This window comes from Gopherus flavomarginatus, chromosome 24, assembly GCF_025201925.1.
Source record: "Gopherus flavomarginatus isolate rGopFla2 chromosome 24, rGopFla2.mat.asm, whole genome shotgun sequence".
NCBI lineage: Eukaryota > Metazoa > Chordata > Testudines > Testudinidae > Gopherus > Gopherus flavomarginatus.
This window is the reverse complement of record NC_066640.1, coordinates 11,069,742-11,097,248: the sequence shown is the minus strand read 5'-3', so window position 1 is coordinate 11,097,248 and position 27,507 is coordinate 11,069,742. Positions and strand designations below refer to the sequence as shown.

At 53.2% G+C, this 27,507-nt stretch overlaps 1 protein-coding gene across 3 annotated transcripts in view; it reads right to left on the bottom strand.

The window, feature by feature from the left end:
- The window catches only part of PALM (paralemmin), a 68,606-nt gene that overhangs the window by 7,972 nt on the left and 33,127 nt on the right, over window positions 1-27,507 (bottom strand). For all 3 annotated transcript variants that reach the window (XM_050934150.1, XM_050934148.1, XM_050934151.1), the window contains exons 2-7: window positions 25,103-25,151; window positions 18,808-18,888; window positions 16,044-16,174; window positions 5,313-5,424; window positions 3,697-3,718; window positions 2,586-2,645 (exon numbers count right to left, since the gene is read on the bottom strand). In XM_050934150.1, coding sequence (XP_050790107.1) covers window positions 2,586-2,645; window positions 3,697-3,718; window positions 5,313-5,424; window positions 16,044-16,174; window positions 18,808-18,888; window positions 25,103-25,151 — 455 coding nt within the window. The remainder of the gene's footprint in view (window positions 1-2,585; window positions 2,646-3,696; window positions 3,719-5,312; window positions 5,425-16,043; window positions 16,175-18,807; window positions 18,889-25,102; window positions 25,152-27,507) is intronic.

Genomic DNA, 27,507 nt, shown 5'->3' with positions numbered 1-27,507 from the left:
TTTCGGTTTGGTGACTGAACTGAGTAATCGCCCCAAAAAATTGTTCCTAGATTCCTAGATTGCAAGGCCAGAAGGGAGCACTGTGACCGTGTCTGACCAGGCCAGAGAACTGCCCCCAACCATCATTTGTTGCGACTTTAATACACGCATGCACTGCAACAGGAGGGCTGGGAAAGCCCCTTTCCTCTCTCATAGGGGGCTTGACATTCTTTGCCTCTCTATTTTTTTTCGTTGAAAAATTGTCATTTTTTTTAAACTGAAATTTGTGCAAACTTTTTTTTTCAACACGGTCAAAACTCTCTGTCTTGCACAAAATTCTCCGGTGGTGTTTTGAACTGATATTTTTAAGCCTGATCATTATTGACATTTTTCCATTTACCCAAAACCTGGTTTTCAGTTAAAAAAAGAAAAGCCACCAAGGCCAAGTATTTTTGGGAAACAAAAATATTCTGTTAACTGTTTTGAATTTTGGTGAAAAAGCACCAAAGATGTTGGTGCCAAATGGATCCTTTTCAAGCCCTGCAAAATGGAAACAGCTCCAACACTTTGAATTTTCTGTGTCTTCATTTCCTGAGACAACCATCTTCTCGAGGGGACATCACAGACCCACCTCCACTAGAGAACAGAACAAGAGTATTGGCTCAGATCCTCAGAGGTCTTGTGACACCAAACTCCCATTGATTTCAATGGACGTTCGGCACCTCCGCACCTTCAAGGGTCTGGGCCATAGAATCTACTCACGCTGTTCCGTTCGGTTCGGTCGGACCCACCTGCGGAGCTCACCTTTGCTATGTGACAATACAGCTTGGAAAAGCGTGGGGTCTGCTTTGTGAGAGTGGTACGGGGTGAGCTGGCCCTTTAAAAGGCTGGGGCTCAGCCTGGCCTCTGCCAAGTGTAACCCACCATCCCAGGAGACAGGAATGGGGCAGGGGATCAGGTGATGGGCGCGGAGGACGCAGAACTGCTGGAAGAGCTAAGTGGCAGCCTGAGTATAGTGTGAGGGAGTCCAGGGAGAAGCCCAAAGGAACTGGAGGGCCAGATGAGCTGCTGGGCAGAGGGCCTGGGGAGGGAGCCGGCTGGAACAAGGGCAGGTGACAGCCCTTCAGAGCTCCCAGGCAGGAGGCCTCAAAGAGATCCCTGCAGGAAGCAGGAGCTTGCTGGATAAGGGGTCCCAGCAAGGCGAAGCCCTCATAAAGGACTGTGGGTTGGGAGGGAGGGGAAACTGAGGCAGAGGCCAGCATTGAAGCCTTGCTACAATGGGCTTTGAGCAGCACAGTCCTTAGTGATTGAAATGCACTATTAGGGCCACAATCCTGCAAGGTGCTGAGCAGGGGCATCATGTGCTATTGGGCAGTGGGGGGGGGCAGTTTGCAAGACCTTGGTTTGCCCCTCCTCCAACTTTTCATGGGCTCCATTCTGTCTTCCACTCCCCCTCCCAGAATAACAATCACAGATAATGGTCTATATGCCAATTCAGTTTTGAGCCCTGGCCCCCCTGAATTTTTCTAGAATGACACCGCTGGGGCGGAGTCCCCTCAGCCTCTGTTGACTCCAAAGGGAGCCAGCGTGTCATGAGCCGGGTCCCACGATCACCTAGCAGAGGCCAAAGGCGCAACGCGCAGGGGGTGTGTACGTGTCCCCACAGACCGGTCCCTGCAGGATTGGATACAAGAGGCTGGATTGGCAGCACTGCATCGGGAGACCCCATGTCTCACATGAGAAGTGTGTGACTCTTGTTTTCCAGGGGCACCGCCCTTTGGATGCGCCAGACGCTGGGTACCCAGCACTGCTCCAAGTGCTGACTGCCTGGTACAAGGTGGATTTCAGCCTGCCCCTAATAAGATCTGGCTGGCATCAGCAGGGCTGGCACTTCCACTAGGCGACCCTAGGCGGTCACCTAGGGCGCCAGGATTCGGGGGGGCGGCATTTTGTGCGCTCCCCACAGGGCGCACGGGAGCTTCCAGTTCCGCTCCCGTTGCGCCGCCGAAGAAGGACCTTCTGCTGACATGCCGCGGAAAACAGCAGCAGGCAATTGAGCAGCTCAGTGACTGCCTCTGTTGCCTGCGGCATTTCGGCGGCGGGTCCTTCTTCGGCAGCGCAATGGGAGTGGAACAGGAAGCTCCCGCGCGCCCTGTGGGGAGCGCACAAAATGCTGCCCCCTGAATTCTGCCTAGGGTGCCTGAAACCCTGGCGCCACTCCTGGGCATCAGAGGCCTGGGGAACGGTTCCATGTGCAGAGCATATGACTTGTATTGATGGACTATCAAATTAATGGCTGTCTGCAATTCTAAACCTGCGTGATGGACACCAGTAACCTCAACCCACCTGGCTGAACATCCCACCAGACCCTGCACATTCCTAACCCTAACCCTATCCCTGACCCCCGTGCCGTACACCCGGTCCCCAACTCATGCTGATAGACACCTGCAGTCCTGCTCAGAGCACTGCGGCTTTGCTGCGATTTTCTCTTCCGAGACAATGCAACCCTGGTGTAGCCCAACGGCATCCCGCCCCCATCCAGCGCTAAGTACCGTGGGGCAGCAGGACTCGAGCATCCTCCCCGGGACAAGAGGTGACGTACGTACCTGCCTTCATCATGTCAGTGCCCTCCACCGACTTCATGGGGCTGTTGCAGATCTTCTGCTCTGCTTTGGGAAAGAGGAGGAAAAGCAGTGACTTCTCTAGCCAGGTGACCTGCCAGAGCAGGGGATGCCCTTCCCCACCGTGCCCTGCTCCCAGCCACGCCCCGTGCCACACTCCATGAGGTCCACCACAACAGGGGATGCCCTTCCCCACCGTGCCCTGCTCCCAGCCACGCCCCGTGCCCCGCTCCATGACGTCCACCACAACAGGGGACGTGCCCTTTCCCCACCGTGCCCAGCTCCCAGCAATGCCCCGTGCCCTGCTCCATGACGTCCACCACAACAAGGGATGCCCTTCCCCACCATGCCCTGCTCCCAGCCATGCCCCGTGCCCCGCTCCATGATGTCCACCACAACAGGGGACGCGCCAGGACCGTTCCACGGGGGCTCATAACAACAGCTGAAGGGGCAGGCCCCGGGCTCGCAAAGGCAAGGATCATCCCGCTCGCCTCTTCGACCCCGCGCCCTGGGGAGCTGGGGGGAGGCATTTCCCATCGCCTAGGAGGGTGCTGCCCCCTGCAAATGGGCCTTCATGGCTTAGGTCTGCTCCTAGTTCACCCCGCAGAAAGCAGGCGCGGTCAGAGAAGGCTGATAGCTGTTGCCCCTGGGTTTAGTGGAGAGAGGGGAAGCGGGGTAGGAAAGCGGACACTGGAGGAAAGGAAGAGTTGGGTAAGGGTAAGGTGACTGACTTCAGCAACCCACCCTGAGCCGTAGGGCTGGGGGCGTTTCCAGGGCTGGGTGACACGCAAGCAAAGGGGAATCTAGTGACGGAAGGAGCCATTCCCACTCCTGGGGATCCACTCCCTGCAGAGCGAGGCGAGTGGAAGCTCAGCACAGATTGGCATCCAGCGGCCAAGCCTGTCCGAGCGCTGCCCAGCCATGCAGTGGGACCAAGGGCTGCAAAGCCCGGGCATCACATTCTGCTTCTCCGGCACAGGAGGCCACCACTCAGAGCAGCAGCGCCGGGGAGCTCGCTCTTAGGTGAGGGAAGCGTGGGTTGTGCCCAGGACAGAAGGAAAATTGGATCACATGGATGAGACAGGAGAGAACCCACCTTTAGCTGTGCCCAGTGGAGTCTGCAAAACAGAAGAAAGAGAGGTTACAAGTAACACTTCTAACTCCCAGCCTTTCTGTGGCACCTGAGTCCTCCACAGAGCCGAGTGCGCATTAGCGAATCCAACCACCAGAACGGCAAACGGCCCCCCTGCTCCGCTGGTTGCCGCTGCAGGCCTGTCTGCCAGCTAGCAGCATTCAGACCCGGCGGGAACGTCTCACTCTAACCATGTGGCTCGAGACTCATTAGCTCAAATCACAGTACGTGGGGTCAGTGCGCCCAGAGATAAAGGAGAGCCCCGAACTGGTGCACTTCGAAAGGGGAATACGGTGAGGAACTGGCCAGCGTGTATGTGCACGGACAGGATCAGGGCCGTTCAGCTGCTGTGTCATAGACCCATTAGGGCTAACAGCAGCGAGTCCTTGTCCGTCACCCGGGGCCGAGCTCCCCAGCCAGGTGGTGAAGGAATGCAAATGGATTTGCAGACCCCAGTCAGGCGGATTCCAGCTTCTTTCCAGCATTCTCTGTCTTCATCAGCACCATGATTTCCACCCAGTGACAAACACCAGCCAATCATCGCCTGCTAATTCCCCACGAGGCCTGACATCCCCATCAACGGGGCTGGGCGTGCGGAGGGCTCTGAGTGTCCACTCTGATCCAGCAGGGGGCGTGGCTGAGCACAGCTGCTGACCACAGCTGCCCCGGCAAACCACCGTCTGCTTCCACGCCAGACTGGGCCATGCGGCCGATGAACTGCGCAAACAGGCTGCTGGCCAGCAGGCCTTGTCCTTGCTGAGCTCTGCGATGGCAGGGCGGGGGGACACCGGGCAGAACTCTGGGGCTGGCCCCAGCACGGAGGCTGAGGTGTGAGGATTTTCTTGGGGGAGCGGACGTGGGCGGGCAGCAAAGCTCTGCCCTGGGGAAGACGGGCATTATTTTCAGGTGAAGAGGTGCTGGTTGTCGCCTGTTGCAATCTCCCCTGTTAATAAAGCCACGCAGCACTGCATTCCCTATTCCCTGCCTGCTTGCGTGTCACGGCTGGCACCCGTGCACGTGTAAAATACTCCTGAGCAGCACCGCCTCTCACACCCGCGCTGAGTGGAGACCCAACGCTGCCACTCCGATCTGGTGGCATTTTACCCCCCGGCGGCACACGATGGCGCAAGGCAGCCGGGAAACCGGGGCCTCGTGTATGTGCAGACATTTCTGACTGCAGCTCGGGCACCTGCTGTTACACGCACGCACGACGCGATGACAGGTGAACCGATTCCAGGCCTGTTTCCCCAAATGCCTGGATTCAAGGCCATTTGGTGCATTACAACAGCAGAAACCCTGACTTGGGCAAGGGTGGGTGAGGGTAAACTGAGGCAGCTGGTTCTGTCCCTGCTGCCCTTTCACAGCTGTCTCAAGGGAACAGTCAGAGATGCTTTCCCGGGGAATCCCTTTAACCGCCCCAGCCCCTCCATGCCAACCTGTGCAGTGGGCGGGCTCCTGCATGGAGATACCGCTGCTATTGTGGGCTCCGCGGTACTAGGGGGTTAATGGAACTGACCTCTTTAAGGGAAGGTTTTGAGGCCAGCCAGGGTTAAGCTTCCCCCTCTCCCCCTCCTCCTGACCTTCTGTGCGTTTGCTGCTTTCTCCTCCTTTGCTGTCACCTCCTTCCCCAGCTTTTCCTTGGTGGAAGGCGCCGAGTCCCCGTTCTCCAGAATCTCCAGCTCCCTCTCTAACCTGGAAGACAGAGTTTGGCTGCTGAGCAGGGTGCAATGGCAGGGGGTAGCATGGGCAGCCCGCAGGGCCAGCCCAACCAGTCTCAAAAAAGCCAAGTACCAGAGAGACCCCCTCACCCCTCCCGGGGAACCTGAGAGCGAAATGCCTGGTTATGTTATCCAGACAAAGATCAGCCCTTCCACCCACCCAAAGGCCCCACCCCGCCAGCTTGTCCTGGGAGCAAAAGGAGATGGAGGGACAGAACCAAAAGAAAGGCAGAGGGCCGGCTCCTCAGCTCATGCAAATCGTTGGGAGGGGTCTGAGTTCACAGTTAAAACTCCCAACTCCCAGCCCCCCCCTGCTCTACCCACTAGACCCCACTGCCTTCTCAGAGCTCCCAACATGTGCTTCGATCTTGACCTAGGACGGCCATGCTCTTCCCCCGAGTGCCCACAATGCTCTGCCACTGCACCCCCCACCCCCCACCCCGAGGCCCAATTCTGATCTCATACATAGCCTGAGACAAAGCTCATTGAAGCCAAGGGAAGCCTTTTCGCTGGCTTTCAATGGGGCCCTTACTCCGTGGCAAATCAGCTGTAATTCATGGAAGCCAAAGAACGGGTGCTGGTGTAAGCACAAGGAGAATCAGGCTCAGGATACGAAGCAGAGGACACCGATCTTGTCCACCTGGCGATCGTATGACACAGCCAGAGCTCGGCCAACCCCAAACCCACCTCCACCCGCGGACTCACACCGGAGTCAAACTGACCCACCCGGGTTTTGTTGTTCCTCATTTCCTTGGCTTCATGCAAGGACCTGTTTCCACCATCACTCTAAGCACACTTTGCTATCCTGGCAGCGCACGGAACAGGGCCAATTGGTATGACGCAAACCCCCACAAAACAGGAAGGCGAGTGACTGCCTAAAGGCTGTGGGTGTGATCTAGAGCTGGAGAGTTCCTCGGATGGGCAGATTATTATTTCTAATGCCTTAAAATTCAAATGAGGCTGTGGGTGTGGGAGAGAGAGGGGTGGAAAGGACCCCATCGCCTGCTTTTAACTGCTGGAACACACCCATGGCTGAAGGAGCTAGACAGACAGGTGGGAGTGTATGGAGACCGACAGACAGACAGGTAGGTGTGTACGGAGACCATCAGATAGATGTTTCATGGGCCACATACTCAACTGGTATAACTGGCAAAGCTCCACTGAAGTCAATGGACCAATGCTGATTTACAACACCTGAGGATATGGCTTTCCATGTTGCCATTTTGCAAAGCAAACTCCCCAAGGAGAAAGCCCCATTCAACTCCTTAAATCCTCGTAGGGGGGGCATCGCCCTCTGCCTACATCACTCCAGCCATGATGCCCAATTTCTCCTACAACTACCTCCGTGACCTCTTCCCCATCACGGCACAGAGCCGCCTCCTCGCTCTGGACCGCCAAGCCCCCACCCTCCGTCCTCATTCAGATTCTTCCCCAAGATCTATTCCTGCCACTTTGCCCACAGGAAGTGAATCGATAAGGGAGGAAGCACAAGGCCTAGGCGCCGTTTATGTTCTATTTTGAGGGATTCTGTGGTGCCTACCCCTTTTTGCTGGCCCTCCACGTTCACCCAGGCCTCTTGAAGCTGACGGGATCTAAGCACATGCTGAAGGCCTGGCTGGATCAGGGCCCTTACGTGACAAAAGCTTTACCCCCATGTTTGCTTTATGGGGCACCGATGGCCATCCTGGCCAACATCAGGGTCTGAACTGGGAGTCTCCAGAGCTAATCACATGAATTCTGCTGCTTGAGCTAAAAAGTTCAGGTCTCGGGCTAAGAGCCGTGACAGACCCATATCCTCTGTGGATCAGCAGAGGGAGGGACCGTGACACGCACCAGCCAGTGGGTTACAACAGCAATCTGTGTAACCAGTGGCGAGGCTCCGAGAGCCTGACTTTCAGAGGAGCCAAATCCCCCCTAATTTCCATTGACTTCAGCAGCAGTTGCTGGCCTCAGCACTCAGCAATCCTGAGCTGCAAGAGACAGCAACACGGCTGTTGATTGCACTTGTTTCTCTTCCAGATTTCACCAGGTCCAGGAGCTTTTCACTCCCTCTACCAAATCTTTACAACAGCTAGGGGAGGACAATGGCCACCGACAAATCAGAGCTACCCGTGCAAAGCCTTGAACTAATGAGCCAACAACACACAACACTTTCCCAGGCAGGATGTTGGCTGTGGATGGAAGAAGGCAAAAGAAGCTGCAGATTTCCTGTCCACGAGCCACGCGCTCTCTGCCAATACCCAGGGCTCTGAGAGTGGATGCTCTAGTGTCTAGTCCATTGGGCTGGCAGTACAAGATTTTTTTTTAAGTGGCTAGTGATTTGGGGTGTTTCCATTTCTGGAGGCCCAACCGAAGCACTTTCGATGGCCGGGATTTTCAGAGTGGCTCAGGGCCTTGGCCCTTTCTGAAGATGAGGCTAGAGACTTTGGAATCTCTCATCTCATGCCCCGGAACGGAGCGTGTTGGAGCAGAGCTGCATACATTTGGGAGTGGTTTGTGCAAATTGATGAACTGGCATCACTTAAGCTATGATCTGCCAAAGGGATCCCAGGCAGGCAGACCCTTCTGTCTGCTGACCCCCTGCGGCTGGATCTGTCTGTGTGGATGCCTGTGCAGCATCGGGGCCCTCGCTCACTGCATCCCACGGGCCACTTATTTCAAGGCTTTGCACCTCACCATACTTACCAGTCACACAGCGCTGCCACCAGGACAACAGCATCTCCTGCGGCTTATTAAAAAAAAAAAAAAGGACAAAAATACCATCCTGGTTTGGAAAAGGGCCACCCTGGTCGGGGCTGCTCAGTGATGTCTGGCTGCTGGAGCTCAGTGGGATCGAGAGCTTGCAGGGGGAGGAAAGTTATGGAGCTGGTGGGAGAAAGGGGAAGGGGCAGGATGGGCAGAGGGTGATGTGTCAGAACAAGGGCAATCTCCCGCTGCAATTTTTCTGTGCAAGGTGACTGTTTGCTGATGGCTACATAGGACTGAGGGTCAGACTCCTGGGTTCTAGCCCCAGCCAGGGGAGTGGAGTGCGACCTAGTGGTCAGAGTTGAATACAAGTCAGGACCCCTGGGTTCTAATCTTAACTCTGGGAGGGAGAGCGTGGTCACGTGAGTCGAGCAGGAAACTGGGAGTCAGGATATACAGCCTGGATTCCTGGCTCCTTACGTGACCTTGGATAAGTCACTTCACTGTCCCGTGCCTCAGTTTACCTACCAGTCAATAGTGATACCTACTGCCCAGCGGAGCTGTGAGCTAATCCCTTAGCTGCAAAGCACTTGGCCATCCTCTGCCAATAGGTGTTTAGGGAATGACCAAGTGCTGGCATTACTGAGAGTGTCATTTTTCAACGGAAAGCAAAGCAGTGGAATTACACTGGAGAGTGTTAACGGGTGCTCGCACTCCATCTCCCCCCAAGCACCTGCAGTAGGGCGACCAGACAGCAAATGTGAAAAATAGGGACAGGGGGCGGGGGATAATAGGAGCCTATATAAGAAAAAGACCCAAAATCAGGACTGTCCCTATAAAATCGGGACATCTGCTCACCCTAACCTGCAGCCAGAGGATTCCCAAGTATTTGTCTCAATTTTGCCTTTTTATCACCAAACAACTTATCTGCAAACCCCTTTTTTCCCCTCCCATCTGCACAGATGGTTGAATCACTCAGGAAAATCAGGCAGCCGTTTACAGAGCCAGCTCGACGACATAAAACCATTTATTGTGGGAAGATCATTCATCTGATTTAAAAGGCGGAAATGTGGCAGCTACAGAATCTGATAAATTTTGGTGACAGTGTGAGGGCTGCAAAGGGTGGAAGAAAATATAGCTTTGCACCATTCACTGGAAGTTTAAAGAGTGTAAGATCATTGGAGCAGGGACTGTATTTGTACAGCACCTGGCACTCTGGGTCCATGACGGCAGCTCCTAGGCATTCCTGCAGTAGAAATAAATACCTAGCTCTTATAGGGTGCTTTTCAGTAGATCTCCAAGCATTTGACCATCTTTCATCCTCACAGCCCCCTTGCAAGGCAGGGCAGTGTTGTAATCCCCACTGGGCAGAATGAGGTACCGACAGGCAAAGTGTCTTGTCCTGAGCCACAGAGGAAGCTGAATCCAGGTCTCACAAGTTCTAGGCTAATGACCTGACCACTGGATCATCGATTGAGCTGAAGATTTTATAACTCTCTCGCTTGTCTCGCCTCTCTGGGACTCCACTTCTGCCAGGATAACTCAATAGATCACAGAGAACTGTTCTTGTTATCTGTATAAAACAGCACATGGAGGCCACAGCCAGTCCAGGACCCCATTGTGCCAGGAGCTGTACAAACAAGGCGGCATCCACTCATAGATCATAAGGCTTGAAGGGACCTCTGCGGTCATCCAGTCCGAACCTCTGCACAGCCCTGGCCAGAGAACATCCCCGGGCGAGTTCCTATTTGAATTCGAAGTTAAACCCAGCAGAATTAACTCGAGTGGTGCCCCAGTTCGATCCTGTCCACACACAAAGCCCTTTAACTCGAGGGCGGGGCTGCTTCTAGCTCAAGTCGGCTGGCCCACCAGGGGACACAGGCGCCAGTGGGAGTAAGCAGAACTCATCTGCAGCTAACATGACCACTCTATGTAGCTGGGGTGTTATTTTGCAGTGCGGATGCTCTCACCAGAGCAAGGCTATAGCTCGTGTTAACTCTGCAGTGATAGGCCCATACCTCCTAAGAGAAAAACCCCTGTACTGTGAGCTTAGTTTAAACAGGCAAAGAGTGGGAGAAAGGGAGTTTTATTCGTCCCATTTTACAGAGGAAGAAACCAACACGGCCAACCCCAAATGTGCAGAACTCCTGAGTTAAGTCCCCGAAACTCAGGAGACTGGCTTAGAAACTAGGAGGTTTTTTAAGTATCAGAGGGGTAGCCTTGTTAGTCTGGATCTGTAAAAGCAGCAAAGAATCCTGTGGCACCTTATAGACTAACATATGTTTTGGAGCATGAGCTTTCGTGGGTGAATACCCACTTCGTCAGATGCATGTATCTGACGAAGTGGGTATTCACCCACGAAAGCTCATGCTCCAAAACGTCTGTTAGTCTATAAGGTGCCACAGGACTCTCTGAGGTTTTTTAAAACGCCCCAGGATCCTTTTGTTTGCCTTATTCGCTTTTGAACCTTGCCGGGGTCACATTTTCGAGCTGCAGCCACAAGGGCTAGACCAGTAGGGTGTGTCTACGCAGCCAGCGGAGGTGCGGCTGCAGGGCGGGTCAGCATGCCTATGTGACTAGCAGCGAAGATGGGGCAGCGTGGGCTGTACAAGCCCATCCAGAACTCTGGATACATACATCCCTCCCCTTTCGCAGGGTCCCAGTGCTCAGACTCCAGCACGCATCCGAACATAATTTTACAGCCCTGCAGCTCAAGCCCTGTGAGCTTGAGTCATCTGACCTGGGCCGGCCACGGGTATTTCATTCCAATGTAGACGCACCCAGTGTAAGTCCAGGGTTCAAACTCAGGCTCATGCCAGCCCCCCTTCTATCTATACACAAATCGTGCTAACCCAGGAACTCATGGGGTGGAGGATCTGAGTGCCTCAGTCAAGCCGATACCCAGGGATCAAGGCCTCCTCCCTTGCAGTGTAGACAATCCCACAGACTCGTACTCTAGAAATCTGCCAAAAGTATCCAACAATCCCACGGGTTGACATTCTCAGTGCTGTGGACAATCAGGTTTGGTAGACAATAATGTTTTCCAAAACTGCACCATGAACGAAGTGCTAGAATGGCCACATTTTGGGAGAGCACTAGGAAGTCTGGGACACGGGTGGTTGGATTTGGGCCTGCATAAGGCAGTGTAGAGGCTAGGGCCCCAGGGTTTAATAATTGCTAACCCGTGCTTACAAATGAGTGTAAACGCTAAGCCCTAGGTTAACAAATCCAGGATCTGCTAACCCTAGGCTGACATTATGATGTAGACACCCCCTAAGGGACTTGGCCAGGGTCACACACGGAGTTGGCGGCAGAGTTGAGAATTAACCAAGATCTCCTGAGTCCCTGTCCAGTGCTTTTCCCCTCCTTACTCACAGATGAAAATATACCTGGTACAAATGTGATGAAGCTCCGGGGACTTCCCTGCCTCTGCAAAGCACTGAGCCTAACGTGAAAATGTTTAAAACAAGCATCAGTTTTGCAAACAGTTCCTTGGGGAGTCTTGGAACATCCCACCCTGCAGCAACTGGCTCCTGATCACAAAAGCATCATGTGGCGAAAACTAGGAAGTGAAACCAATGAGACTAGTTTCGCTCCCTGAGTGAAATGCATAAGACAAAAACAAAAAAAATCCTCCACAAACAGACAGTATCAGTAGTGAGAATGAAATCAGATGTTTAAAACTGCTATATTGCTATGCCCAAGCATTCAAGAATCAGGAGTCCGGCCCCATAAAACCATAATATCAGCTTAAAATCATGAGATTTAAATAAATAATATAGCTTGGATATTTGCTTTCTGGTTTTGGAGCCTTTAGGTCACACATAGGTTATGCTTTCAAACTCTTCTCTGCAAGCGTGAAGGACAGAAAATTTTTAAAAATAAAAGCCAAGATTTTTCTATATTCACATGACTCCAGGAGCTGGCAACTTAAGAAAAAGCTCCAAACATCATGAGACTTGCAATAAAATTAAATGAAAAAATTAAATTGCAAGAGTTGGCCAAGTGGACGTAGGGCAAATGTAAGCCTTGTTACAACTGAGCAGCCTCCCTGAAACCAACAGGGTGCAAGGTTTCGATCCCAAAACAATCAAAGTGAATGAAAAGACTCTCATTGACATCACCAGGCTTTGGATCAGATTAAAATCGCGCTCCGTGGGCTTTCGGTGCTATTAGTCAGCTGAAATATTTGTAATGTTATTAGTCAGATGAAATATTACAAATGTGGCTGAGCTTTTGCCCCCAAAAGCTCCACGATTTCTCATAAAAAGCTGTCGCCATTTCCTAACTAGTTCTAGTTATTAGCAATGCAGGCAGGGAATTTTTAAATAAAGAGGCCTCGTTCTGACCTCACTTCTGTCAGTATAGAACCGGGATGTCAATGAACTTCCTCCAGATTTGTACCCGGTATAGCTTAGATCACCATCCGGCCTGGACACACACAATTTTTATTTTGACAGTGTCCCCTTCAGCAGATTTTTATTTCTGTCTCCTGTTTGTAAAGCTCATTTCCCCTCTCCAGTCTCTGAAAAATCCATTGTGCCATTAAACAGGGACAATGGGCTCTTTGGATCTGACCTATATCTGCACTGATTCTCTGTAATGAATGGCCAGCATGACAGAGAGGGAGTAATTTACTGCATTCTGGCTGCTGGGATACCTCTCTTAGCAAGTCTTCTTTGCTGCTGGCTTTTTCTTTCTGCTCTTTGGCAGCTGAATGAGCAGGAAGGAGGTTACTGGGAGAGGGTAAAAGTTTCTCGCTTTTCCTTCTAACTCATCTAAGTCTCCTAAGATATAGGACTGCAAAGCCAGCACTCCAGATCTGGTTGCTGCCGTGTTCAATATCCACCAGGAAGCTGAACAGAAATCCGACTCCTTCCTGACTATCCAGCCAATGCCACCTGCTAAACAACAATACATGTCCGATACCACACACGCACTGTTACATAGAGGAGACAAATCCCAGATCGCAGCTGTCTGAAACCAGCCATGTGAGGGAACCCATACCTTCCTCCCTATGTTATCCAAGCCATTAGCCAATCAGATCGCACACATGCTTCCATGTACTCTGATAGGTGACTGAGAGTCTGAAAGCGACCGCCCCCTCCCCGAGACCTCTTAAAGGGTCATCTAGTCTGACCCCCTGCCAAAATGCAGGATTTGTTGTGTCTCAACCATCCAAGACAGATGGCTCCAGCCTCCTTTAGAAACCCTTCAGTGAAGGAGCTTTCACAGCCTCCTCGGGCGTCTGTTCCATCGTCCCACTGTTCTTACAGCCAGGAACATTTTCCTGAGATTTAATCTAAATCTGCCCTGCTGTCATTTGAACCCATGGCCTCTTGTCCTGCCCTTGATGGCAAGAAAGAGCAACTTTTCTCCATCTTTTTTATGGCAGCCTTTCAAGTATTTGAAGACTGCTCTCATGTCCCCGCTTAATCTCCCCTTGATTTCAAAGGGGAAACTGTTGCACTTTTTGAAATAGGCGAGACTTCCCACTACTTGTCCATGCACCAAGTGCTCCTCGCCCCTCAGCCCTGAGTTTGTGTGTCTAGCTGGGAAGCTTTCCGCAGCCTCTAGCAATGTGAAAAGCACAAATGCCATTAGAGAGGGAGCTGGGAGAGCGAAGCCGTCTGTGTTCAGGCATTACTCCCCGGGGGAAGCATTACAGCGTCACAAGTTCCTGATGGAGTCGATTTCTCCCTTCCCTCCTCCCAATCTCTATTGGATTTTCACTTTAAATAATGTCATCTTCTAATTGCCACTGATGGGTGCTCTAGGGTGCTGGGCGCACGGCTATCGGCATCCCCCCACAAGGGCAAAGCAAGTGTGTTCTGAAATCCCCTCTGCATGAGGAGAAAATTACAGGGGGAAAACCAAACTGCTTGGCCTTTGAACTGGGAGGGAATTTAAGAAATGGAGGGGATAGCTCAGTGGTTTGCGCATTGGTCTACTAAACCCAGGGTTGTGAGTTCAATCCTTGAAGGGGACATTTAGGGATCTGGGGCAAAAATCTGTCTGGGGATTAATCCTGCTTTGAGCAGGGGGTTGGACTAGCTGATCTCCTGAGGTACCTTCTAACCTTGAGATTCTATGAACAGTTATGGGCTGGAGATGACCAGTGTTAGCAAGGGCAGATGTTATACAACCAACCCTCTCCACTGCAGCTCAGTCCTGACCCATTAGCCCCAGGTTCTCTACATTCAGTCCTGCTGACGCCCCTCTGTGATCACTGGCTGCTATTCCAAACCCTGGTTCATTTTGGTGCGGGGAGGGAGGTGCATCGTGGCAGTCATACCTCCAGGAGGCCTCAGGGGAGGGGAAGTTTGGTTGAGAGGCCTGGTCCACATAGCCGAATGGGAGCCCAGGACACCCAAACTGCAACTCCTCTGAGGCACTGGGGCAGCATTTTGCAATCACGGTATCGAGGTTTGATGCTCAACTGAAATTTCCTGCAGAAACTTTTTGCGCAAAACCCCATTTAATTGAATTCCCTGATTTCCGGCCAATAACAGTTTAGATGGAATATTTCCCACCCACCCTACCTTCCAGCGCACCAGAGTCAAAAGGTCAAGGCTGCTGTATGGGTAGGGAGAGAGGCTTTAAAGTGACAGAGGAGGAGGAGGGCTCTGGATGCAGACCAAACCGAGTCCCTGCTGCCCTGCTCTGTAGCACAGCTATGGAGCTGTGGCTCTGCCCCGGATGCACAGACAGTCAAAGGGGCTTCACTCGCCACTGCTTAGGGGAGAGGATGGGAAAATTGCTGCTGTCAGCAGCTCCCGGACAGAGGGAATGTTCAGCTGTGTGTGTCAGACGCTGTCCTGTGTGGGAGGCGGTGCAGGAAACAGGGAGCGCAAGTCCGTTGTATTTCCAGGCAACACCCAGCCGGCTGGATACACCTGAAGAAGTTGAGCTACATAATCCTTCAGCTCCCCTCCACCCTATCCCCCGCCAAAGCCCCCACCGCTGTGCACAGCTCCCCCCCGACACCCGGCCCCGGAGCGCGAGACACTGCAGGACTGGAGAAGCCGAAATGGCATGAGGTGTCTGCAGGGCTTCAGCACAAACTCACTGCTAGCAGGAGTATGAATCCTGCAGTTCTCTCTCAGGCAACATGCCCAGTGATTGCCACAGAGGCTTCGCTTGAGTAAGATCTGAGTCAAGAGCTCAGGATTTAGCCCCATTACAGTAATATCTTATATTTACCTCCTCTTATCAGCCCTACGTACAAACCTCACAGTGAGGTAGGGATGGACCCGTTCACCATTTCACAGACGGAGAAACAGGGAGATTAGATGACTTGCCTGAGGTCACACAAATAAAATCGGTGGCAGGGCCAGGAATAGAGCCCTGGTGCCTCACCCCACTTTAACCACTAGATCACACTGCCTCCCCAAGTCAGGCCTAGCATTCAACATCCTGACTCAAAGGCGCCTGCTCACACCACGCTGCCTCAGACTCCAGACGAACGCTCCAGAATTGTGTGTTCTGTGCAGTCTGAATCTGGGTTCCTTTCCGGGTGGCTGTTTCTCTGAGCAGGAGCCACCTAGTCCACTTGCAAAGGGAACTGGGTCTCCTGTGCATGACAGGGCCATTAGCCCTGAAGAACATGGCTTCTTGCAGCTGATCTGCATGGCCCTCACAAGTGGGGCTACAAATGTTGGTGACATCCCAGAGACCAGCCAGGGAAGGGGCACGCAGGGAGACCAGGGGTGGGGTGAGGAAGTGAGTTGTTAGTGCAAAGCCAACTAGCACCTTCATTTTCCTCCAGCCTCTCAGTGTAGCTGTAGGTATCCTGCTATTTTCTTCTCGGGACCAGCTCCCACCTATCCTGTGCCCACTAATGGCCTCTTGCTCCCCTCACCTCCGGGGGGCTGCCCTCCCTCCCTCTAAATACTCCTTCGCCATTACCTCTGGATAGCTTCTTCCAGCTCCTTGCTCTTCACTTCGTCTTCCTGCATCTGCTTCTTCATGGCCTCGTCTTCCTTGGAGGCGGACGACGGGGCTCCTTCCAGCAGCCACCTCTCCCTCAGAGCCTTGGACTGGGTAGGGTTGGGAGGGGAACAAACAGACCGGTTACTTTCCCACCTCTGCCCTAAGGAGCACCTGGGGTCCATTGCTGCACCACCAACATAGCAGGGGGGAGGCTGAGCATTGGGGTCTCTCCTAATGGGTCTCCTGGAGCAGTACCAGGACACCTCATACCGCTACCTGCAATGAGAGGAGCCGCTGGGTGTGGGTGGAGTGTTCCCAGGAACACACATTAGCAAGGGGATAGCAGCCCTGCAGAAAATGAGCCAGCAAGGACATCACTCTGCATCATAGGGCTGAATCTATTTGTACTGCTGCCCATCATCCTAGCATGTGAGCATGAATCCTCAGGTGTCTTCATCAAGAAGGGACCATTAGAACAGCTCGTCTGACCTCCTGTATACTGCAGGCCAGAGAATTTCACCCAGTCACTCCTGTATCAAGCCCAGTCATGTTGGCTAAAACCACTTCCAAGAAAGCATCTAATCTTGATCTGAAGACATCCAGAGGGTGATTTCACCACTTCCCTCTCACTCGGGTCAAACTCTCCATTAACTCCTTCCCTCCCACCTAGGAAAACCAAACCACCCGTTAGATCTGGCTAACACTTTTTCATCCAAAAGTACTTTCCTAGTAATGAAGGAGTTGCTCCTTTAGCTCAAGCAGTAGCAGCATAGGTTTTGGGTACTCATGGTTGTAGATTCAAGCCCCACCAATGACCATGGTGTCTATCTACAGCCATGGCCTACTCTTCTGATGTGGTTTCAAACCTCGTACAGTCTGGTGTTCATCAGAAAAGCATAGGAGCCTTCCCAACCCATGTCAGAGGGGCTTGGGCACAGCCCAGCAGTCTCAGTGCAGAAGGTGAGGAACACGGGATGTTCTCTGTGCTGGGAAAATGCTGCTTTCCTTTCTCCAGAGCCAGGCCCTGTCCAAGCCACAGTGTTCAGATTAGGCCTTCGGGGAAACCCAAAGCCCAGTGGGTTAGTCTGCAGGTGATCACAGCTGTTTCTGGCCAGCGGGATGTCCCGTGCCAGGGCATGTGAGTCATTGGGGTCAGTCCCCAGACTTTGCCACCTGGCTCAAGCAAGCAGGGAGACGGCTGGTCTCCAAGTTGCTCGTTCCGCTACGGAAACCCTTCAGAGGAAGCCCTTCAAAGCGGCACATCTGCATCCTGGATCTTTTCCTGTTACCCCCCCGAATCTGTAAAGCTGCAGCAACGCAGCTTCTCATGGCTTTTTCCCAGACATGGCAATATTAAAATCGCTCACCCTCTAGTCCAGTGGTTCTCCAACTTTAGCAACCCGAGGACCCCCATTTTGATTTAAAATTTTCAGGGATGCCCAAGCTCCCCCACTCAGCTCTTGCCCCTCCCATTTCCCTGAGGCCATGCCCCCACTCCCTCCATCACTTGCTCTCCCTCTCACTCACTTCCACCAGGCTGGGGCACAGGGTTGGGGTGCAGGAAGGGTTGTGGGCTCTGAGCTGGGAATTTGGGTGCAGGTGTGTGTGTGGGAAGGAGTTTGGGTGCTGGAGGGGGATCAGGGCTGGAGCAGGAGGACAGGCTGCAGGAGGGGGTGAGGAGTGCGGGCTCTGAGAGGGATTTTGGGTGCAAGCTCTGTGCTGGGGCAGGGGGGTTGGGGTGTTGGAGGAGGTGAGGGGGGCGGCGCTTACCTTGGGCGGCTCCTGAAAGCAACTGGCACATCCCTCTGGCAGCTGCTCCTAGGCGGGGGCCCAGGAGGTCTCCGTGTGCTGCCCCTGCCCTCAGGCACCGCCCCCGCAGCTCCCATTGGCCACAGTTCCCGGCCAATGGGAGCTGCAGAGTTGGCCCTTGGGCTGAGGGCAGCGCACAGAGACCCCCTGTCCCCGCCCCGGGCCGCAGGGACATGCTGGCTGCTTCCAGGAGCAGCACAGACCCAGGGCCCCTGCCCCTCCCGCTCCCTCTCAATGCCTCCTTCACGCCAGGGAACTGTTCCCCGGTGTGAAGGAGGCACTGGGAGGGAGGGGGAGGAGTGGATCAACAGGGCCTGTGGACCCCCTGGAGTACCCTCGGGGACCCCCAGGGATCTGCGGATCCCAGCTTGAGAAACGCCGCTCGAGTCCATCATACCTGCCCCCAGGAGGTGACTGTGCAAGGAAACACTGAACTGAATACCTGGGTGCAGAGGGGAAGGTGGATAAAGCACATTTTAAGGGTCGCACAGTTTTGGGGGAAATGGTTCCCCCACCCCACTAACCATGTGAAAAGTGTCACCTCTGTGCTCTACCGAGCACCTCACCATCTTTATTCACCTCCCAACAGCCTGCATGGAAGGGCAGTAGCATTACCCCACTTCACAGATAGCACCGGAGGCCTAGAGAAGCTCCAGGCCAGTTTTTTAAACATATTTTGGTGCTTAATCCCCAAAATCAGGAGTTAGGCACCTAAATACCTTGACAAATCTGGTGCTAAGTGATTTGCCCAAGGCTGGACAGGGAGTCTGTGACAGAGCTGGGAACGGACCCCACGTCTCGTGAGCCCCAGGCGACCCCCTGAATCCTCTTCTCAGTGACACTGGGCTGAGATTCTGGGCACGCTTTGCAGTTGGCTCTGGCCCCACTCAGGTTCAGCCCTGCGGCATTGGGCCCAGATCCACGTTGCTACCTTTAGGTGCTGTAACTGGCGCCTGTCGTCTTCGAGCTGCCGCCTTTTATTTTCGATCTCAATCTGACGTTTCCTCTTCTCCTGAGAGTAGAAGGAAAAGACAAAGAAGGGAGGGAAAGAAAAGGATGAATTCACGATAATCGTGTCTGTTAGGACAGACGTGCCAGGATTTAAGCTTTCAGAAGGTGGGGCGTCCCACTGACTTCAGGGGGGCTGGCTCACCCGTTTAAAGCCAGGCGTGCGCATAAATACGGGCCCTCGGTCAGGTCTCCAGCCCTTTCCCCCGTGGATCAGTGACCCAGTCAGTCCCTCCTGGAATCTGCAAAGCCGCTGAGCTCCAGCGCTCATGGGGAGTCGCGGGTGGGACAGTTTCCATTACGCAGTGGGCAGGTGTTGGGCCGGGTCCTTAGCAGGTGTAGATCGGTACAGCCCCATCTACGCCAATGGGAGCGAGGCTCATCTACACCAGCTGGGGATCTGGCCTGAAGTTTTCAGAGACAATTTTAAGTGGACTGACCTTTCTCACTGACTCAGAAGATTGCTCCCCCTGCAAGTTAGTCAGCTCAACAGCTGAGATTTCTCCAGTCTCAGCCCTTGCTCCTGCTCCTTCACTGTGGAATGCAGGAGGCGTGGATGGGGCAGGCCAGAGAGGCTCCCCCTCCACGTTCTTCTGCTTTTCTCTCTCTCCTTTAGGGTTTGTTCCTTCCATTCCCCCCCCCCTCCTCATTTTTCTCTTACCCAGAAATTGTAGCTACACAATACCCGACAAATACACACACGATGCAAAACAGCAGCACATACATTCCACATCTACACAAACAACGCTTCACAGGCCTGGACAGCTATGCAAACAAGCGACACGCAGCTACACAAACCGAGCCGGACAGCTACACTCCCAACGCTCACCACCACCACAATGCACAACCGCTGCATGACCAAGCAACGCTCGACAACAGCCCGGCTACCTATCCAACGCACAACTACGCAAAGAATGCACAGCAGCTACACAAACCATGCACAAGAGCTACACCAGCACTACACAACCAATGCACAAGAGCTGCATTTACATTAAACCGCTGCCCCACCAGTGCCCGGCAGCTACATAGCCAATGCCCCACAGCTGCACAATGTGTGACCACGGCACATAGAACGCATCCTAAATCCCATCGTTGATGCCTGGAGAAAAGGGAATGGCTGCCTGACTCGACGGCCTGCATTTCCAAGCCCCACAGTCTGGGATTGGTGTTTGTGCCTAGATCGATTCGCTGTCCTGAGCCTGTGAGCGACAGCGACTGAGCTGGAGAGCCTGGACAGAGGAGAGCGAGCTGGGCAGAAGCCAGGTATATCTGAACGGCTGATATCAAGGCAGCTATTGTGTCTAGTCCATGCACTCAGAGCAAACATGCCGCTTTCCCCGGCTTGAGGTTTTTCCTTTCAGATTAAGGAAGATGATAAGGAAAGAACAAATATTGAGGCCCAGGCCCTCCACCTGTGATTGAAATTCCCCATTCCTCTTCCGATCACCCGAGCATCTGCCACGCGTTCGGTCTCGCTCCTGCTGCAACAGGCCCAGCGGCATCGCTAAGCCCTGCGGATCCACAGTTAGTGGCCAGCTGCTGGCAGCTCGTATAAAGTAGAGCAGCCCTGAGATTGCTGTCACGGGCGCTCAACAGCTCTGAAAATCAGTTCCCTGCTGCCCCAGTTTGGGCCCTAGTGGGGGAAAAAGGGAAGGTCTGGACATGGACTCAGGAGCACTCGGGTCTAGTCTTGGCTCTGCCACAGGCTTCCCCTGCCCTTAGACAAGTCACTTCACTGCTTTGTGCCTCTGTCTCCCCATCTGTAAAATGGGGATAATAATCCTTTGTCTATTCAGATTGTGAGCTCTTTGGGGAGGGGACTGTCTCACACTAGGTGCACGTACAGCACCTGACACAACGGGGCCTTGGTCTCAGCGAGGCTCTCTATAAATTGCTGTCGTAGTATTCGCTGTTCAGCCACTTGGAGTCCCAGCTGGAAGGACCAAGCATGGGTGGATGAACGTGCTGCAGCCTCGGGTTTCATCGGACATCTGCAATGTATTTGCACTATGTAACGGGTTTTCATGAAATATATTTGCCCTTCACTTACCCCCGTGTTCTCCCAGGAGAATTTTAAATTTAATTACACTGGCTGAAGCACGTGTATTTCAGACTAAATGGGAGCCTGTGCTGCTCAGACAATGACGGCTCTTGTTTGCAACTGATGTTCCCTTCAAATTAGAGCAGGCAACATTCATACACATGCTCAGAATTCTTGTTTTCCCAGGGCCAAAGTGAACTTGGACCTCAAGTATTATTACTATGAATTATTTCTATTGCAATAAAGCCAAGAAGCCCAGCTGAGATCAGGGCCCCATCGTGCCTGGCGCTGCACAGAGACATGATGAGAGACAGTCCCTGTCCCAAAAAGCTTATAAATGAAATAGAGACAGACAAAGGGTGGGAGGGGAAACTGAGGCACAGGCAGGGGACGTGACTCACCCAGCATCACACAGCAGGCGAGTGGCAGAATGGACAATAGATCCCAGGGCTCCTGACTCCCAATCTGGTGTCCTATCCACTAGATCACGCTGCATTTCTATAATGCCTTCTCCAAGCCCATTATTAACAGAAATGAGTCAAGCCCCCTAAACAGCGCAGTGAGACAGGAAAATCTCATTACAGGCCCAGACGCGGGGAGGGACTTGGCCAAGCATACACAGTGAGGCAGCAGCAGAGCTGAAAATGGAGCCCAGAAGTCCTGACTTGCAATTCCCTGCTCTGACCACTAGATCTTACTCTCCCCACAGCTGGAAAAAGAACCCAGTCACCTCGACTCCAAGTTCTGGGTCTTTAAGAACATAAGAACGGCCATAACAGGTCAGACAAAAGGTCCCTCTAGCCCAGTGTCCTGTCTTCCAACAATGGCCAATGCCAGGTGCCCCAGAGAGAATGAACAGAACAGATGATTATCAAGTGATCCATCCTCTGTTGCTCAATCCCAGCTTCTGGCAAACAGAGGCTAGGGACACTATCCCTGCCCATCCTGGCTAATAGCCAGTGATGGACCTGTCCATCCTCCATGAACTTGTCTAGTTCTTTTTTGAACTCTGTCATAGACTTGGTCTTCACACATCCTCCGGCAAGGAGTTCCACAGGTTGAGTGGGCGGTGTGTGAAGAAATACTTCCTTTTGTTTGTTTTAAGCCTGCTGCCTATTAATTCCATTGGGTGATCCCTAGTTCTTGTATTATGAGAAGGAGTAAATAACACTTCTTCATTTCCTTTCTCCAGACCAGTCATGATTTTATAGACCTCCATCATATCCTCCCTTAGTCGTCTCTTTTCCAGAAGTCCCAGTCTTATTAATCTCTCTTCACATGGAAGCCGTTTCATACCCCTAATCATTTTTGTGGCCCTTTTTTGTACCGTTTCCAATTCCAATGGATCTTTTTTGAGACGAGGCGACCACATCTGCACACAGTATTCGAGATGTGGGTGTACCATGGATTTATACAAAGGCAATATGATATTTTCTGTCTTATCTATCCCTTTCCTAAGGATTCTCAAGTCTTCAACCCCAAGAGTGCACTTCTGGCTAGAGTGCTGCTCTAACCCCATCAACGCTGGGACACAGAGGACTGGTGCTGCTCTAACCCCATCAACGCTGGGACACAGAGGACTGGACAAGCCAGAATGACCTCCCACAAGGGTGATTACTCCCAGTCCACAGATGGGGAGCTGAAGTAGCTTGCTCGAGGTCACGTAGCAGATCAGTGAGAGGGCCTAGAATAGAAAACAGATTTCCTGGGTGCTGGTCTAGTGCCTCTGTCCACTAGTCCTCACTGCCTCATAGGCTGGGCCTTGCTTTTTCCACCTGGAAACAAGATGGGAACTGGATTTCCCCAGCCCTCGGAGAAGATCCGAGCCACCTCCAATCCTTGCACCATTGTTGGGATCGGTCCTGATTATTTCATCTGCGTCGGCTCAGCCACATCCCGATCCCAGGAAGCGTCACACGTTTTCTTCCTCGGCCCAGAACAATCTGCCCTTTGCGTGGCAGCGATCGGCCCGATCACAAGCAGGGACTGGAAAGCTGGCAGGCGAGGCTGCCACACAAAGGTGCGGGCTGGAAGCCAACATGTGGCCATAGGGAGAGGATCACGCTTGGCTCCGTCTCAAAGGACAGCCAGGCAAAGACTGCACAGCCCAGCAGTTACACGCCTCCGGGCTGGCTCTCCGCATCTGCATCCTCATTCACCCGGAGCCGGGGAGCTCCCATTACAAGCGACCTTATGTCCATGGGCCTGATCCTTTGGGAGTGGAGGGCGCTTGGCATCTTGCAGGGAGCGCTCAGCTCCTTGCTGGATGATGCTTCCTGTTCTCTTGACAATAATGCCCCTTTCTGCTCCCTTACACAGCCCTTTTCTCTCTGGGCTTTAGAAGTCAGGCCCCCAGCAGTAAACCAAAGCATTGACCGGATGCCTCTGCACACTTGCGAAAGTCCCATAGCAACTGACTCCACCATCCGCCAGATCTCCAGGCCACTGGGAAGGAGCCAGCCAGCCATGACCGCAGCTCTAGTCCCATCAGCTCTCATCGGCCAACAGGCAGGAGATTCTCGCCTCACCCACAGCCCGGCTGGCACCAGATGCCTGCGCCCTGGAAATCAGCTGTTTGGAGTCAGACCCACTCAGCCGGCATGTTTCAGGGTCCTAGACAGCCACCAGTGAGTGAGTCAGCCCCTGCCAAAACCTCCATCCGCTGAGTGGGCACCGGGATCTTGTTTGCAAGCAAGAAATCACCCTCCTGTGGGGCCTGATCCAAAGGGCCCCAGACCCCAGAAGCTAGGAGCCTCAATACGTTTGAGGATCTGGCCCTGGGCGTCTTTCCATTGTCTAGGCCGGGGAAGTAGTAATAGCAATCAACAGTCAGACATTCGTTTGCCTTTCACCCCAGCCTCTTGGAGGCCGTTCGTTAATTCATCCATTAGGCCTCCACACTGCCCAGACAAGTAGCTATCGCTTGGGGATACCCAGGCCTGGCGATTTCCCCACGCTCATGCAGGAAACAGTGGCGGAACCTGGAAAAGAGGCCAGGAACCCTCACTCCCATTCCTCTGCTCCAAAAACCATCGTTCCAGAGCTGGTAACTGTGACACCCGTTCCTGGCGGTTTGTATTATTTTTCTTTGCGTAAATCATCCACAATTTCCCTGTAGTCTCGATGATACCATTTTTGGAAGGGTGCGGGAAGAACGCAGGATTAATCTTCTGAGTCTCCTTGTCTTCTCTCTGCCCAGGCTCCCTTGGGGTCTACACCTCTCCTTCCCTCCCGGGCACTGGTCTCTGGGACGGCCATGCTTGGCTATCAAAGAGCAATGCCAGTGTGAAGAAACAGGAAAATAACTAGGCCCATGAGGGGCAGCGATTGGAAAGACTGGGAGTCTGCTGCTCTGTTCCCTTGTTCCTGCATGTAAGGCAGAGACAGTGGGGAGAAAGAGGGGGATGAAGCTGACCTTTGCACTCCCCATATTCTGAGCCAGTTCAGAGCCCTGCCTGGCTTCCTAGGAGAGCAGCCCCGGGGTCACTCTAAAGTACGCTCCGCTTCCTATGGCCTCCAACGGGCCTTGTGAAACTGAGAACAGCGTTAATGTTCTGGCCGCCCCGCCTCGCCCCACCAACATGACACCTCCTCACACATACAGCCAGCTCTGCACTGAGCGGGGAGGTCTCCTGCGGGTGGTGATGGTGGGGTTGTAATAATCTCAGGGGGCTGTTTCCACCCACTTTAAGATCCCTTTGTGCTGCCAGAGGGGCTTTAGCACAATCGGGAATCAGGAGCCAGGCTGCTGCCCTGAGCGCTGAGTGAGCCTACAGTCTTGTATAAACTATATGCAAGATCCAGCCCCCATGTGCAGCCACCTCTGCCACCCCGCCCAGGGTTCACCCGCTTGGTATATCTAGTCCCCCTGGGCAGTGTACTTAGATCAGAACTAACAGACCATTGCCCTGGGGTCACAGAAAGAGCTACTCAGCCTGAAGAAAGGGATCCCACTAGCATTATACGGCTGCTGCACGAATACGTTCTGTTCATCCCTCATTCCAGTCTGCATCCCAGGTCTGGGCCTTGGCACATTGACGTTACCACCACATGGTCTGGAGCGGGGGGCCAGTCACGTTGCCATGAAATGCTACCAGCAGCCAGACTCGCGGCTCGAGGCTCAGTGGATTCATTGCATGATAACGAAGATGGAAGGAGATGGGACGGGACCACTTACCGCTATGGCCTGCAGCCTCTCTTGCTGAATGGTGCCAGCCTCCGCGATCCTGCAACGAGAGCAAACGAACGCAGGGAGCGTCAGCGCACAGGACAAGAGACGAGCTGGGGAATGGGAGACTCTCCCATGCTGTGGATGCATGTCCGTGAATAGAATCATTGTGGCCCGCAGCAAACCGGACACAGCACACAGACAATGGCTGAACTTTCCCCTTCCTTTGCAGCCCTCCCTTCTCCCTTTGTTCATCCCATCTGTGCACTCGCTGCGAAATCAGAGCACTTCTTGGCTGGGCAGCCTATGCATGGGGGTCTCCCAGTGCCGCCACCGGATCCCATGCAGCCTTTTCAATGTCTCTGTCACTGCAGGCTTAGTGTCCCTGAGCTGGACTTAGCCAACTCCCTGCCTGCTCCAGTGTACTGCATAATAAATAAAAATATACCTCTCTCATAGAGCTGGAAGGGACCCTGAAAGGTCATTGAGTCCAGCCCCCTACCCTCAGTAGCAAGAGTGACTACTGATTTTTGCCCCAGCCCCCTCCTCAAGGATTGAACTCACAACCCTGGGCTTAGCAGGCCAATGCTTAAACTACTGAGCTATCCTTTCATGTTAGGGCCAAACTGTGTAGCTCAAGTTAAAGGAGGCCTAATGCTTCAGGCAGTAGCAGGGAACTTAGGAATCAAACCCATCTCCCTGCTCTGCCCCGGGCTTCCTGCATCCCTTAATCTCTCTTGGCCCCCGTCCGCTGTTGGTGCAATGGGGACTGAGCACTTTCCCTCTCTGGGATGTTGTGAGGATACATTAAATAAGATTGTGAGGCATTCAGTACACTGTTGTGGGGAGATTAGCTCCAGGAAGTGAATGGAAACTGACGTGCCAAAACAACACTTGGAAAGCTGCCCCCTCGGATGCTTCCCAGCACCCTGGAGGTCGGTGGTCGCTCAAACAGCCTCTGGATAGACATGATCCAGACAAACCTAAACTCCAGACCTATAGAGCTTTCCCCGAAGGGAGGAGGGGAGTGTCATTTGGAATAAAGAAGAGACCCTCAGGGGCATAAGGACACCAGTCCCAGAGCTCAGATCGCGACTCTCCCTGGACAATCCATCCCTTCTGCTGCCCTCTCTGCTGATGAGAGCGTATCTACTGCGTCCCTGAGCCACCGTGCTTAGGGATTCTCTCACCAAGTGCTGGGATCAGGTCTGTCGCTGTCTCTGAACAAGGGCAATGAAGGGCAGGCAAAGAGGACACCCAGGCAGGCAGCTGCGGCCTGCGTTTGCCACAGCTCCAGAACAGGCGATGCTGCGGGCAGAGAGACCCCGTGGTTGCCTTGGGATTCTGCCGGGGGCTCGAAGTCGTCCCAGCCAAAACACCTGCTGTGTCTCACGACAGGGCCAGGGCCAGCACACACAGCCCAAGGTTTCAGGTCAGAACCAAATCCGAACACTCCCTACAGAAAGGCTGCTTTCATGGCTAAGGTACTGGAGTAGGAGGCAGGAGATCTTGGTTTCATTGCCTGCCCTGCCATGGGACCCCTCTCAGCTCCAGCCAAGGGAAAACCCTCTCGTCTATTCAGCTTGCAAGCACAATGGAGCCCAGAGCTCAGCTGGGATCTCTAAGCGCCACTGTCAGACACAGAGCAACAGGATCTGGCACGGTGAAATGAGCCTCTTTGTGGTTTGAGGTCGCCCATCCGAGGTGCAAGCCCAACCCTGCTTAGCTGTGCGATAGGACAGCGTCACGGCCTGGGAGCAATGCGGCTGCAGGCTCAGTGGGGGGCACGGCAGAAATCTGTGTCAAACAGCTTGAAATTGCGGCTCTGACCCACTGAAAGCCCCCTGTCGCCTCGCTGTGACTGATCTGCGTAATGCTCAGGGCCCTGCTCATAAGCACTCCAGTAACATACCGCTTAGCCGGCTTCCCTGGGCTTCCTCTGCTGCCAAAGTCAGACACGCAGCGAGGGGCGTTGCACCTGCAGGAAGCCGGCTGGCCCCCACCCCTCCAGCAATAAAAGGTGTGTCCCCGTTTGTCTGTCTATTTATAGCCCCTGGAAAATGCTGCCAAATTCAGGAGAAGGTGACGATACACAGACCCCAACATGTTCTGTTGCAGCTTCTCCCATTTGTTGGTCATTGACACTAACATAAAATTACCCCACCTGCGCAGGTTCATTGTTCCTGTCAAAGCTGGGATAGCAGCTGGCAGACTTTTCTGGTTGGAATTTTTATTTTTTTGGCCAAATAAATAAATAAATGCAGATTTAGGTCAAGAAACTCTGAGTCTGCTGAATTGGGGTGGCTGGGGGAGGGGACGGAAACCCTAAAAATAAAGAAATAGACTTTTAAAAATGACAATGTTCAGATTTTTTTTTTAAAACTCAAAGTGACTGTTCAGAAATTCACTTCAAT